This window comes from Stegastes partitus, unplaced genomic scaffold (assembly GCF_000690725.1).
Source record: "Stegastes partitus isolate 25-593 unplaced genomic scaffold, Stegastes_partitus-1.0.2 Scaffold414, whole genome shotgun sequence".
In the NCBI taxonomy this organism is placed as follows: Eukaryota; Metazoa; Chordata; class Actinopteri; family Pomacentridae; genus Stegastes; species Stegastes partitus.
The window spans coordinates 170,613-184,975 of record NW_007578145.1 but is presented as its reverse complement, the minus strand read 5'-3'; the positions used below and the strand labels follow the sequence as shown (position 1 = coordinate 184,975).

General features: G+C 40.6%; 1 protein-coding gene across 1 annotated transcript in view; it reads left to right on the top strand.

Annotated features, from left to right (window-relative positions):
• The window catches only part of igf2bp1 (insulin-like growth factor 2 mRNA binding protein 1), a 54,066-nt gene that overhangs the window by 29,330 nt on the left and 10,373 nt on the right, over positions 1–14,363 (top strand). Inside the window, exon 3 of the mRNA XM_008285724.1 lies at positions 10,622–10,670. Within this exon, the coding sequence (XP_008283946.1) occupies positions 10,622–10,670 (49 nt within the window). The remainder of the gene's footprint in view (positions 1–10,621; positions 10,671–14,363) is intronic.

Sequence of the window (14,363 nt, the reverse complement as noted above, 5' to 3'; positions counted from 1 at the left end):
ATGTAAAAAAACAAACAAAAAAGGGAAACTTATATTAAATGATATTTCTCAATGGCTTTAGAATATTCAGATGTATATTGAGCAATAAAACTGTCATTAAGTACAGTTACGTAAAGTTGCCGGTGTGATGTCACGTCAACAGATCTGTTCACTGTCTTAATTTCTGCTGAGAGCCGCGCGTAAAAATAGTCTCCGCGCCTAAACTCCAGATGACGAGCGGCCACAGCGGCTCAAGTCGCACCTCACGCAAGCCGTGTGGCTGCTCTACCTGTGGGCATGTGCACCGAAACGTAAAGCAGGAGGCTCCGCCACCAGGTGAGGCGAAGCGCAGTGGCACGAGTGCGACGGCCGGGGCTGGGAGTCAGTTCTCAAAATGGAGACCCTCGCCTCCGCAAAATGGAGGCCTGCCGCACGAGCAGCAGGCGGGGTCAGAGTGGAGAACAGAGGCTGAACTTTGACCCATTGCCTACTGCTGCACCCCCTCCTCCTCTCTGTTAGCCTAAATGAATTCCAGAACTGAGGCCTCCCTCTCTCCAACATGTCGCCCACACCATGTTCAATTCTAACTTCTCTCATACGTGTTTTGTGTAGAGCAGCGGGAGGCTGGACGCGTTTTTAAATGTGCGAGGAGACGCAACGTATTCTCTTTTATTCTGTTCTATGAGGAGTGCAGGTTGCATAGGCACAATCAGTAGGAAAAAAGAATCTGTTACTCTTTTTTTTTTTTTTTTGCATTTAAGATTTTCATTACTTTTTTTGCCACAGACTTTCACCATCTTTTTTTCTATTTTTCTTTTCTTACCAGTATTCAGCCATAAAAGTAAGAACTGTGACTGGAGGTAATGCAGTAAAAAGAAAAAAAAAGATGAAGTGAAAGTGCAGAATGGTATAGCATGGCAAGGCGAGACAGCTTTATCTGTATTGCATATTTCATACAATTCAAAGTGCTTTACAGCTTAATAAAACAAAGTCAATGAAACAGATTTAAAATATTATTGATTAATTGCTTGTTTCATTAGATTGTTGTGTAAATTCTGCAAAAATTAAATTCACAAAGAGCAAGAGTCTGTCAAAGTTATTTATTGCAGTGAATCATACCTATGTGTACGGGATTCAAGACTTTTACAGAGCCAAAGATGTTAAGTAACACTCAATTTTAGTGTGAAGTTTGTCTCATACCTCTTACAGTGGAGGTAATAAAAGTGGGGGTCAGTGTCTCGTGCTTTTGTCTAACTGTTCCATTACAAAGTCACTCCAAGACACAGAATTAGTTGTGTTGTCCTCCAAGAGGCAACATCAGAGCTCCTGTGCACTCAAGCCGCCCAACAGACACATCCAAGAGCAGATCAGGAGCAAACCTTCACATTTCATATGTGGAGTGTATAAATCAAGACTGTACCCAACGTCAGCGGTAAAATATAGTAAAACCAGTGAAATATTAACATTTTTATGTCACAGAACACAAGCAGGAGGGCTGCTCATGATTCACTCACATCAATAACATGTACTGGAGTGGCTATGCAGATACCATCTGAGCAGTCAGCATGCTCCACAGTGCTCATGGTGGCATCATTATTAAGTTCTGATTGGACATGATTCACCCATAAGTAGGGTTTTGTGGACCAATGGGATCACAGTCAGTGTGTGAAGTGACCTTTCCCCCATAAATCTGGGCCAATCAGGGCATGATGACAGTTATGACAAGGCAGCTGTCTATCTGTCCATTTCCCTCTCGCTCCCTATCCCTGGTATATTTTCCATTTTTGCAGAAACGTAAGAAACGCAGATTTGTTTTTTTTAAACCAAGCATTCTTAAAATATATAAATGTGCTGGCAGCGTGGAGCTGGAAGTGGTTACTGGTTTGAGAAGATGATGCCGGTGTGGCAACGGACAGAGTGATGGCAATGATGCACAGAAATGCATGTGGCAGAGCTCTGATTGGCTGGTAGCTGGAGGCAGGTATATTACATTTCTCTTAAACTGACGCAAATAAGTACAGTGCTTTTGAAGACAAAGACGATGCTAATTGTAAGGAGCTGTACCACCCCATGAGGGTTGCACGCTCATTTTTTTTTAGCTTCAGACAAACGGCAACGAACCGACTGTGCATCTCTCATATGGGATAGCAGTTATTTTTTACTTTGACATCTAACGGGTGCGACATCAGCTGTCAGACATCACTAAGAGCGATGCACTGTTTTCTGCCCTCTGTAATTCAGTGTGGATTTGCCCTTTAAAAACACACTCGCTCCTTTCCTTCACAGTTCTTTTTCACACTCGTGCATTTACACATATTTACAGCTGGCAGCTCTCCTCCGCTGACTGATGCGCTCCGCTCACGCTAGCTGGCACAGAATCTCTCCTCCAGCGTCAGTGCCTACTCCTCCTTCACATTTCCTACTTTTCCCTCACCCCTATTCCCGCCACCTCCTCTTACTCATTTTCCTCCTTCCTTCCTCCTCCCGTCTGTGCTGTCTATTTAAAGCTCTCACACAGCTACTGTTACTTCCACTGGAACGGTCACTCCATCCTGCAACATTAGGGGAAAGGCTGCGAGGGAAAACTTCAGGAGAAACGGTGGCGAGGAGGGAGGGATGAAAGGGAAGAAATGGAGAGGTGTAGAAAAGGGTGAGGAGACTGATAATAGGAGGAGACAACAGAAACACAAGACACGGTTGGACAGAGTTGGCACCATCTACATGAGGAAAACGAGATTGTGAGCAGTGCAGCGTTACAGAATATTTGGAGGTTTTGCTTGAGCAGCATTTCTGTAAAAATATGTGGCATTTAGGAGGCGTTGCTACTCGATCGCCTACTAAAAAGAGTGGAAATAACCCACCTGTGCCTCTTCTTTCACTGTGGTTTCCGAGGTGATTGCATCTAAGCGACTTAATGATGATCCAGACTTTGTAATGCATAGGTTAGAACTCCTGAAGCAGATGTAAATACAGGGGGGTTTTTCACCTCACAATTTGTCTTTACCTCACCTCAACTTTCTCCTCTCTTCACCAACATTCAGTCATGCAGTGTCCAACCTACCTGCTGAAATGGCCAGCTCAGCAGTTCAGACCACAGTGATGATTGCAGTGTTTGTTGGAAGGGCAGCTGGGTAGAGCAAGGGAGGTATTTAGCCGATGTGAATACATGTAGGTGGGGTTAGATGATAGGTATTTGGCTGGTAACAAAGTTAGTACGCATGTCGGGCAACGGTGTTTGGTTGCCTCCATCCCCTCGCTCCTCACCATTAGGAATAAAATATTCATCTGTGATTTTATGCTGGCTAGATACCTCTTATAAAATATTTACCCCATGCACTTCTGCGCCAGGAGCCAGCATTTCCTTCCTACAGGGGACATTTGAGAGCAAACTATGTTGTAGGTAGGCTTTTTGTAGTGCTAGCAGGTAATGGCTACATCACGGTCTATATAAGTGAGCTTAATGTGCTTTGCTGAACAGTAGTTACAGATGACATTAGAGCAGTAAAAAAAAATCCACTATTATCTTTTAAAAGGTGAGTTAGATAAGACGATTGATTGTACTGTAGATGTAGGACTGGAGCCTGTTAGCTTACCGTATCATAGAAACATGAAATAAGGGGAAACGGCTACACTCTTGAATAAAAATAAATAAAAATTTGAGCTCAACAAGCAATTAATGAACAGTTTGCATTAATCTTTTTGAATTATGACCACTTCAGATAAAATTATGTTCAACTAACATATGGCATTAAAATAGCTTTTCCTCTACCATGCAGTTACCTAAATCGTGTGAGCTGATCCCTTGTGTTACTTTTCAGAGTTTAGCCTGACTCTGTCCAAAAAAATAAATAAAAAGCCATCTCCTGTTTGTATTATCTGTACAAAAAGAAAGAAGAGGATGAAGATGTGGTTGAGCACATGCCCCATGTAAGAAAGCAGTTTGTAGTTTTTATTTTGAGTTTTTTTTTTTTGTATGAAAATAGTCAAAAAAATAAGATAATATGCAAATAAGTGAACTGTAGAGGTGCTGTTAGGTGCTGAGCTAACACGCTGCAAGCTCCAGTGACATATTTAGCTCACAGAAATGAGAGCAGTATTTCATCTGACTCTTGGCAATGAAGCAAAGAAGTGTATCTCCCAAAATGTTGAACTATTCCTTTAGCTGAAACTTCTGTTGTGTGGTATTTTTATTTGGAAATTCTAAAAATGTTTGGGAAAGCGTGGAGCTGTTACTGCTGCTTAGGACAAAAACACATATGTATTTGTGCTTGTTCATGCTAGAGAACAGGATTGTGGTGGTCATTTGATATCTTATCTTGAGGACAGATGTCCAAACATTGTCAGAGCTGTTTGGCAGCAGTAAATCAACAGTGGGAGTAGGAAGTTTCTTGCGGTACATGCATCCTGTAAAGTTGACACAGCTAACCTTCACTATAGTCCGCAATGCTTTAAATAACTCCAGCGGTCACATGAGTCACTGACCACCTCCAAATGTGGCCTGAGTGATCAGATTTGTGTTAGTAGGTATTTGTGCAAACATTTTCCTTCTGATGCAGCCTACTTACTGGATGTATCATGGCTGGACAATAAACATGTCAACTTTAAGCTGTGATTGGCAGGAGAAGTGTTGCCATTCAGTAAAGAAGGCCAGCTTTAAATGTAGTGGGGCCTGGCTCGATGCGCCCTCAAACCATGCAGCGTTCTTTCAATTTGTTTATCGAGTCTGTTATGCTGATTTGTTTAGTCTGGTCTGGAGGCACTGTGGTTTATCACGTTGTTTGTTGGTGAGGTCACTTGAGACCCCTGCAGAAGGCAGCTAATGCTCGATGCAGTGAAACTGTGGATGAAAGGCTTTGCGATGTATCGATGAGCACTTGTGGAGCAGTCAGCTGGAACCGTTTGTATGCACTTTGTTTTCCTATTACTGGGAGTGTTTGTCTCCGTGTCGGAGAGTCAGGCCGTTGCAGCTGCATCATCTTGATGTCTGTTTGACTGAATATGCAGCCTGTTATCTGAAGTCTTCGAGAGGACTCGATGTGGGTCGCCCTCTTTCCATGTGGTTTGATGCAGCAGATTCCTGAAAGCTTTAACAGATATAAAAACATTTTGAGTAAAAGCTCGATGGTAAAAATGCTGTAATATTTAAGTTCAACCATGCTTCTTCTCTTTATTGTACGCTAAAGACTTTACACATACGTCTCATCAATACCGATCCATATTTACCTGATTTAGCAAGTGAAAATAGTAGTTAGCATCTGCCATCTGGGTTGCATCTGCGCTGCTGGAAAAGATGCCAGTCAGACCTGTCAAACATACCTTTTAGTGGCATAGAAATTCCCACAGGGAGCGGTAAGATACTGCTAAGATGCACACACGCTCACACTCACACACTCACACCCTGACTTTGGATGACATTCGACTGCGTGGTTATGAGTGCCGCCATGTTACAGTGGGTGTTATTGTACCAATGTGTGTGTATTTTGCACCACTAGACTGCTGGGGACAGTTTTCATTGACTTTTCAGCTCGTAATCTCTCTTGTCTGACTTGCGCTCACATTTAATCAGATTAAAAGAAACACTTCTGCAAACCATATTGTACCACACGCATGTGGTTTGCCAGAAACTTTTATGTTGGTGTTGTCCTCATTAAGCTACACAACACCAAGTGGATGAATATATGTTAATAGGAAAGCCAGTAAACCACGGCAAGCTGTGCTGTGTGTGCGTTACTGTGCATTTGTAGAGGGTAACGCAATCAATAAAGTTGATTTTACATGAAACAGAGGTCCATTCATGGCCTACAGTGCTGAGCGAACATTTTCCTTTCATTGTTATAACTATACATCTAAGAGTAATGTAAAGCTTCCAAGTTTTTAAAAATATAACAAGGGCATCTTTGTATTGTCTAAAGAAATATTACATGTATACCACCCAGTTTGAAGATTTAAATTTTTGAAAATAAACTACAAAGTTAAGTGGGTCGTTATAGCCTGACACTGTAAAACAAGAAAAACAAAAAACACCCAACTGCTATATCTAAAAAAATCCCTGGTGGTTTTTATTTAAACAATTTTCAGTGAATGAAAAGCTGACTTTTTTTTTTTTTTTATACATGTGGTTTTCACAGGACAGTGCACTTTCTTTACTCTTGTTCCTGCATTTCAATGTCTGAAAAGCAAATTCACATGTCTATTTTAAATAGTTAAATGTTTAAAAGCTATGTTCTTAAACATGTAAAGGCTGAGTTTTTGACATATTTCATACCTGAAAGTCTCATGAGTCTATTTGTGTGACATGCTGTTCCACATTAGAGTCACATAAAATTAATTTTGTATGCAAAAATCATTAAAAAGTGCATTTTGTAAGTGGAATTTAGAAAATCACTAATTTACTAGCTGTTCGCATTCAACACTGAACATGTCATTCACTGACCCTCTATGTACTCTTCTTTTTAGTGCATAAGTTTGGTTGTACTAATTTAACAGCCTCGTTATCTATTTAACTAAGCATAATGTGTTATCTGACGTTGCCCAAACCAAAGTTGTTTGCACTGTTCCTGTTTTTGTAGTCTTGCACTTGGCTGTACACACCAAAAGTATGCAGTGTAAACGTAACATCAGTTAAGTGTTAACATGTAGAATTAATAAAAATACAAAGACCGTCAGGCATTGCCTCTTTAACTCTGATGCCTGAGAGGTTTGGTGTGAATGTTGTAGTTCAACCATCCAGCGAGCATCTCTGCAGCAGCATACGAACACCTTAAGACTTTAAGAGGTGACTAAGACCTTCTGAATGCATCGTACAAAGTGTCACCCGACCATATCAGAAGGCAGAAGTGGTCATAGTTTTGAGCAGCAATACTCAAAATCTAGTCGGGGGTGTTAGGGAGGGGGTCTCAGACGCTGTTCAGTCATCCGACATCACTTCTGCCTATACAGATACCCTTAGGTGCAGCTGGAGCCCTGACACCGCCCACAATCTGTCAGCAAAGAACAACACACCAAACTGAAAAGGAGCTGTTGGTGTAGTTACCTTGATTGAGCTAATGGTTACATTTAGGAGACATAGAAGGACGCATCCTGGCAGGATTTATGTATTCTTCTCTAGCTCATAGTGATTTTGGCTCATGTTTTTTGGCTATGAAAATGTAGAACAACACCCTCACACCCACAGACACGCCTCACTGTGGTCCCAGGGCCCCCTCTGTCTGGTCTGAGGAGCTCTGACCCTTGGCCTTTGACCCCCTCCCAGGAGCAAAAGCTTTTTCTCCTCTTGCTCCTCTCCTCCACCTCCTCCTTGAGGACAACACTCTTTTTATTCTTTTGGCTTCTTTTCTTTCTTCTCCTCTTTCTCTCCACTCCTTTGTCTTGCTGGAGGCTGGAGCTGAGCATGGATTTAATGCCTTCACAGCTGAGGAAACCTCAACAGCTTCAGTTTTTACGTTCAAGCTTCAGACATTTTCAAGCTCCATTGACAATGTGTTTCCATCTTTGCATATCAACAATGAGTCAGGGATGAGAGTCTAAGAGCAGATTTGTTTCTTGTTTCACTGGTCACAGATGACTTTTTAATTAAACATTTTGACAAAGACTCACACCCTCCTGAATCTGATCGTTTTTGTGGTCTTTTAAACATACATGTACAGTAAACAAAAAATACAATTCAATCAAGTGGGGATAAATCCTTTTTTAAGGAGACTTCACATGCTACTAGTTTTCCCGATACTAATGATTTTTATTAAGTGCAAAAGGATTTTAGTTCATTTTAGTATAATCATTTTTTTGGGTTGGTACCCCATTTGATAAAAAGCATGACATTCAGAGCTGAAGAAGATAACGGATACGTGACCAAGCGCACAAGCAAATGTGAAGCACGTTGTTTTGTTGTCCATCCGCCCGCCCATCCATCTTCTTTGCCCGCCCATTCCTAACCTGTTGCCATGGTTTCCGGCAATGGCGTAGGTTGTGGGTTAGCAGGTGGCAACGGTAGGGGTCAGAGAAGTTCAGTAATGGTGGCTTGATGGGGGTTGGGATATTTGTGTGGATGGTTTGGAATGGCGTCGAAGAGGATAATGGGGAGATAATGTGTTGATAAGGTGGAAGTTTGCTTTGGTGCGTTGGGGGACCTTTTGGTGTGTACGGTGGTAGTTTTGCGTACGAGGTGCAGAGAATTGGTCTGTTTTTATGTGTGTTTAGAAGGTTTAGGGTGGAGTTAGCAATATAGCTGCCGGTCAAGCATTGATCGAGGATCAAAGGGCTTTTCCTTTATTTTTTTGGGGGGGGATGGGGGATGTCAGGTATTCTAGATACACAAAAGACTATTCATCTGTGCGGGAGCCTCCTGGGGGTTTGGGTGGGGTTTAGTGTGGTAGAGAGAGATGGGGGGTTGGTTGTTTAAAGCCATTGATGCTCAGTTGGGTGAGGTGCGTGGTTTTTAAAGATGGTAATGGGTGGTAACGATCTAGAGTGGTTTCCAATGAGGGCCACAGCAGAATACGTCAGCGCCGTCTTCAATACAAGCAGCTTCATTAAGGGTGAAAGGTGCAGCACTAATGCAACAGATGGAAACGTAGGCCTGTGTAAGGAAGGATATTAAGAACCATCTTAAGTATAATTCATAATAATTGAGCACCGACTCTGTCCCAAAAAGGACATGTTGGATTTTAAATTGGACTTGAGCCATGCTTAAATGAAAAGAAGATTGTTAAAGACAGATTTAAAAAAAGAAAAAAAAAAGTAAAACATTGAATTAAACAGCAATGACAAACCCATTATTGATCAAATCCCTCCCTCCTGTTGTTATGGCTAAGAATGACAGTTCTCAAGAGATCACAAAAATCGAAACTAAAGATGGTCACAGGGGAAGTGTTTTGTGCTTCCATGTAATAAAAGGAAGTAAGTTAAAGGTGAAATGCGCTTGAGAGAACAGTTGCAGCAATAACAACAAATATCTATATCCATATGTGAACATAAAAACTGGATCAAAATAGACTATCTATGCCTTACATCATGTAGGCTATTCGTCAAGATGCTGCTTCCCTACTTGCTTTTGATTCAGTCGTTTTTTTTCAAACAAGTCAAGACCTTTGTTGTTTGACTTGGACGAATGCGACTGGGCGATGAGGACGTAGACATTTAAACATGCAGGAAAAACTACAGACGAAACAGAAATATTTTGTTACTCACATCAGAATCCATCCAGCAGCCAAAAACGAGACATTTCTAGCAGTTTATCTGGGTTCAGAAAGATAGTGGTACAGATGGTGGAGTAATATCAGCACCTCATGGGCAACACGTCAGGGTGATAAAGGACATATCTCTATGAGAATGACACAGAATCCCCAACTGGCTTGCTCATGCTCGATGTGCTCACAGATGGAGAAAATGCAAAAATGCTTGTGTCCAAAATAGTATTTGGACCTAAAGTTGAGCCTTAAAATCCCAGGAGAGCAGCAAAAACTGAGACACTGATGAACAAAACAACTTTGTTCGCACGACCAGGAAGAAGTGTGTGTTTATTAGCAGGAAACTTGTTTAAATTCCAGTAGATACCTGTGTCAGTGCAGTTTAGAAAGTTCTTATCTGTGGTGTCTTCATTTGACATGAATTGTGATTTAATTGATGAAATTTGAGAGTTTCAGTCGATACCTGTTGCATGCACTGGACACGTCAGACAGAAGTAACTAAGGTGTTGTGGCCACGGATGTGCCTATTTCAGAGCGAATGTGATAAGATTGCTGCTGTTTTATAGAAGTGATGTGCAACAAAGCTGGGAATTAGGTCAGTGTCTTATCAGCTAATGATGCGTTCACACGGACAAACATGTAATGTTGCATGACGAGACACTGAAGATGTGAGCTGTGATCCAGTTCAAACAAAGATGGTGTCTGTTTTCTGACACCTTTTCAACTCTGAAACTTGGGAGACTGCTTTGAACAACTAGAGTGATTGCGCAGCTTATCACACAAACTAATTTTCTCAAGCCTTCGCCCCTTTTCACACTGAAACATGCACCTACAGGACAGAATGACCTGTTGTTTTTTTTTCCTGTCAGTGTGAATAGACACAGGATACCCATCCAGAACTCTAAGGTTAGGGTTACTGAAAAGACAAAGGCACTCATACATGACAGTGGCTTTTAGTTTGAAAGTAAGGAAGTTTAGTGTTAACTTTTAATAATGGCAACACACAAAAACATGTGTGACACTGCCACCAATATGTTGCGGTGTTCTAGCAGTGATGTGTAATAGAGCTGTAACCAGTGACAACCAGGTCAAAAGTGGTTGGACTCATGTTCTGAGTCCTGGGTTTGTGTGTAAGCGTTATAAACCTCTGTAGTTGAACCAGTCAGAACTGATGGATGGAGTGTTGGTACACGGTTTTGGTTTAGTGTTCGTATCACTCTCTTCCTCTCGCCACCTGTTTGTCTCTCAAGACACGTCCTAGCTTCATTCAGTGGCCTCTTCTTCCTTTCACTCTCTCTCATCCCTGAGTTTCAACACACACACACACACACACTCATACAGAACACAGTAATTCTCGTGTTTGTTTGTTTTTTTTTAAAACTACAAGCTTTATTTCATTCTCTCAAAAGTGTAAAACATTTTCAAAATGTGTTCATATCTCCTTCTTCTCTCCACAGGACCAGGAAACTGCAAATCAGAAACATTCCACCTCACCTGCAGTGGGAGGTTAGTTCCTATTCCCTCTATTCCTTTTCTTGTTGGGATCATTTACACTGTCTCATATTGTGTCTTCACATCGCATGCAAACCACATGACATTACTGCCACCCACAACACCTTCTGTTAGCAGTTTGTGAAATTCGTTGCTAGGATTTTTGTTTGCTTTTGGCAAATTGTTAAAGCTGAACAAAAAAAGCACTCCCCTCTCCACTGTCCACATCTAGCCAGTCACAGGTTGTGATATAAATCCGTGTCATACAAAGCGTTACAAGTTCAACTTCCAATGAGGGAGCAATGTTAGTTTTATGTGTAAGTGTAAGATCCTATTCTTGTACCTTTCTTGCATAGCCATTTTGTAATTGGTTCCTACTGTTTTTCCTAAAAATATGGCATTTCACAGCCTGTTCGTTTATATTTTCCCTTTTTGGGTGTCCATCCAGCCCAAACCTTTCTATCAAAACAAAACAACAGAAAGCGCTCAGTTTTATTGCCATCATCACCACTTTTGGAACAGGATGTGTCCAGCCGTGTGGCTTTTTCAGTGTGTTTCTAAGCTGATCATGTACAAATACAAGCACCTTCTAAAAACTGTCAGGTGAAAAGAAGAACTTTTACCATGTATGGTGTATGTTTACCTTTGCAAATTCAGTGAAGCGCTTCTTCCACCAGTGCTGACATTTTGATAGTAAATGTCACCTCTCAGAGAAGAAAGGAGGATTACTGTGTTCTAAAGTTTTGTTTTTTAAGAATAGTAACTATTTTTATTTTGGCTGCACTTTTGCTAAGTTCTGATGCAAGCATTAAGGACGAGAGTCATTTCTGACTGCAGCAATTCCCAGAAATGTGTATTTTTGTTTTAGTTTTAGTTTTGCTTCGCTTATCACATCTGTTGAAATCAGGAAACCCTGAGCAGCCTCAATCCGTGTATATGCATTAATTAGAAAAGAGGGTGATACGAATGTTATAATACAGACTTCTCAAGATGGTCAAGAACACAACAGATGAACTTAGACATCAGAGGTCAAAGTCATGTTTTTGTTCTGCAATATTCTGTCACTAATGAGAGTTTTACAAGAGGGCAAAGATGCAAACTCTGAGTTAAGCAGTGTTTCACTTGTTAAAGACGAAGCTTTTAATTGACTCATCTGGATGCCTCAAACTGACTCAGATGTCCCACATACCGGGAAGTTTGGATGTTAAAGCTTGTAACTCCACCCAAGCTGGCCTCACTGCAAATATTTGCATCACTTGAGGCATGTGTTTGTGTGTGTGTGTGGTGGGGTGTTTATGGGTCATATTTGCCTTTACCTCAGTGGTGAATCAGGGACTGAGAACCAAAAATCTGGGTGTGGATGTATCTGATGCCTCAAACAAAAAAAAAAATATCTTTTTTTGTGGTAAAGATTGCTTTCAGTCGAAGCTGCAGGTTGCAATGCCACTGACAGATTATTCTAATGACAGCTTAGCGATTAGAATCGAACATTAACTAAGAGTCATGTATTGATCAGCATATGAGCTAACTGTTGTAAGCTCTAACCTATTGATTGTCAGCCGCTAATTGCTGCAGTTATGTTGTCACTTCATCTGGATCTTTAATAGCAACTATTGTAGCATTCAAAAAAAGGGACAAGACTCTGCCTGGATACCCGCAGTGAGCACAAGGCGCTGATCACTCAGTTCATACGGAGTTCAAACTGCACAACACGCTTTCATGCAAATGCAGTTTGAAGAGCTGCAACTTGATGAAACCGTAATGCACAAGAGATACTGAGATTCATAGTTCAGATGAAGTAGTTTAGCTCAGTCAGTCAAATCAATCAATTAATCAGTGAACTAGCTGTTCTGAAGCTTGTCATAGCATCACAAGATGTTCCTCTGCAAATTTAGATTTTAACTCCAAACAACAAAAAAAAAGTCATTTTTGAGCCAACATAGATGAGAAGACTTTGAGAAATTGGACAATGTTGAAAATTTCATGACAACTGGTCAAACTGCTGTGTACAGTGTGCCCTAATCTTACACTTTCTTTACCCAGAAATATAAAGTTCCTATATTAATGAACATAAATTAGTAACTTAACATGTGAGTAATCAGCTGTTACAGCTGATATATTTGTGTGTTTATACACAATATAGTCACATAAACCTTTAGCATCAGAAAACATTCTTAGGTTATTGTCATAAACTAGTTTTCCTGCCTCCCAAAATTAAGCCCCCCATGCAAATAAACTGCATTCTCAATTGATTTGATGGAAACTTCCAGATTATGTTTCACTGTGTGAAATTGTGTATCACAAATATGTCTTTAATCCACAACCCCAGTTTACTGGATGAAAGTCTTCTTTTGTGTGGAAACGGTTCATTCTACATCATACTGTTAACTTACCATTAGAGAATATGATTCTTTCAAAACATGACTGAGAATGCATTTTGCTTTTACAGACACATCATAATGACGTTTTTGGCAGACAGGGTCATGGGTATAATTAACTAGTGTGAAACTAAAAAAGACAAACTGTAGTTGTAAAACAGACATTTATATATGCAGACCAGTTTTAGATACTTCAGATGTATAGATTCATATACATCCTGCAGCACCATCAGGGCGGGGCCTAATTGGCTCCAATTCGTTCTGCAGCGTGACAAATAGCACAAACGTGCAGTCAGAAAGACCCGGCAGTCCAAAAACCAGAAAACATTCACATTTGAGATGCTGGAGACAGAGGTTTATTTCTGTAAGGAAATAAAACAGAAACTTTCAAAAATGAAAATTAATTTTCTGTTGCTCACCTCCTCAATTAATTGACTATTTTATTAAATGATTAACTGTAATCATTGCCATCTAGATAGCAAGCTATTACAGAGATTTAGTGAAGTAAATTCAATCACAAATTTCAATTTAGTCCTGTCTGGCCCAGGTAGATAATAATTGGATTATTATGTACTATATGATGATGGTTTCTGAATAGGGTTAGAGGTCACTGAGAAGACACGGAAAGCACCCTGAAAATACTACAATATTATTTTTCTCAATCCCTCCAAAAATAATCCTAATTTTAGAGGAATGCAGAATGTTATGAACAGATGAAACAGTATGAAGAGAATCATTCAGGATGAATGTGTTTAGAACAGCAGGGTTTTTTTTATTTATTATTTTGTTCTGGCACGTTTTTCATATTCTATTTACCTCACTTTAATCTGTTGATTCATCAAACAATATTGAATGCATAGGATGGGAATGCAGGAGGATCAATAGGTTTCATTCAGCCGGTGTGTCGCTGTGTGAATGTCTGTGCACCATCATTGTTTAGCGAGGGTGTGGCACATCGCCTGCCTCCTCTGGCAAGCAAGTGCCTGTGGGAGTGGCTCTGTGTGTGTCATCTGAATATGTGCCATGTTCTCCGGCTCCCCGCCGCTCTGATCCTCCTGTTTGTGTCCACACGAGGGCGACGTCTCTCCGCAAAACTGAATGAAACGTTTAATTTATAGGCTTCCCACATAGACGAGTGTACTGTATGACTCTATGTGACTCCTAATGATCACGAGGGTCAATTAGGTATCCAGAAGATAAAGGAGCACATTGTAGACGTTCTCTGCTTATAAGTAGAAGCTTTTTGGATGAAGCAGAAGAGGCAACATTTACAATATGACTCAGAAAAAAGCAATAAAAAAAAAAGTAACTGTAAGATGCAAAACAAAAA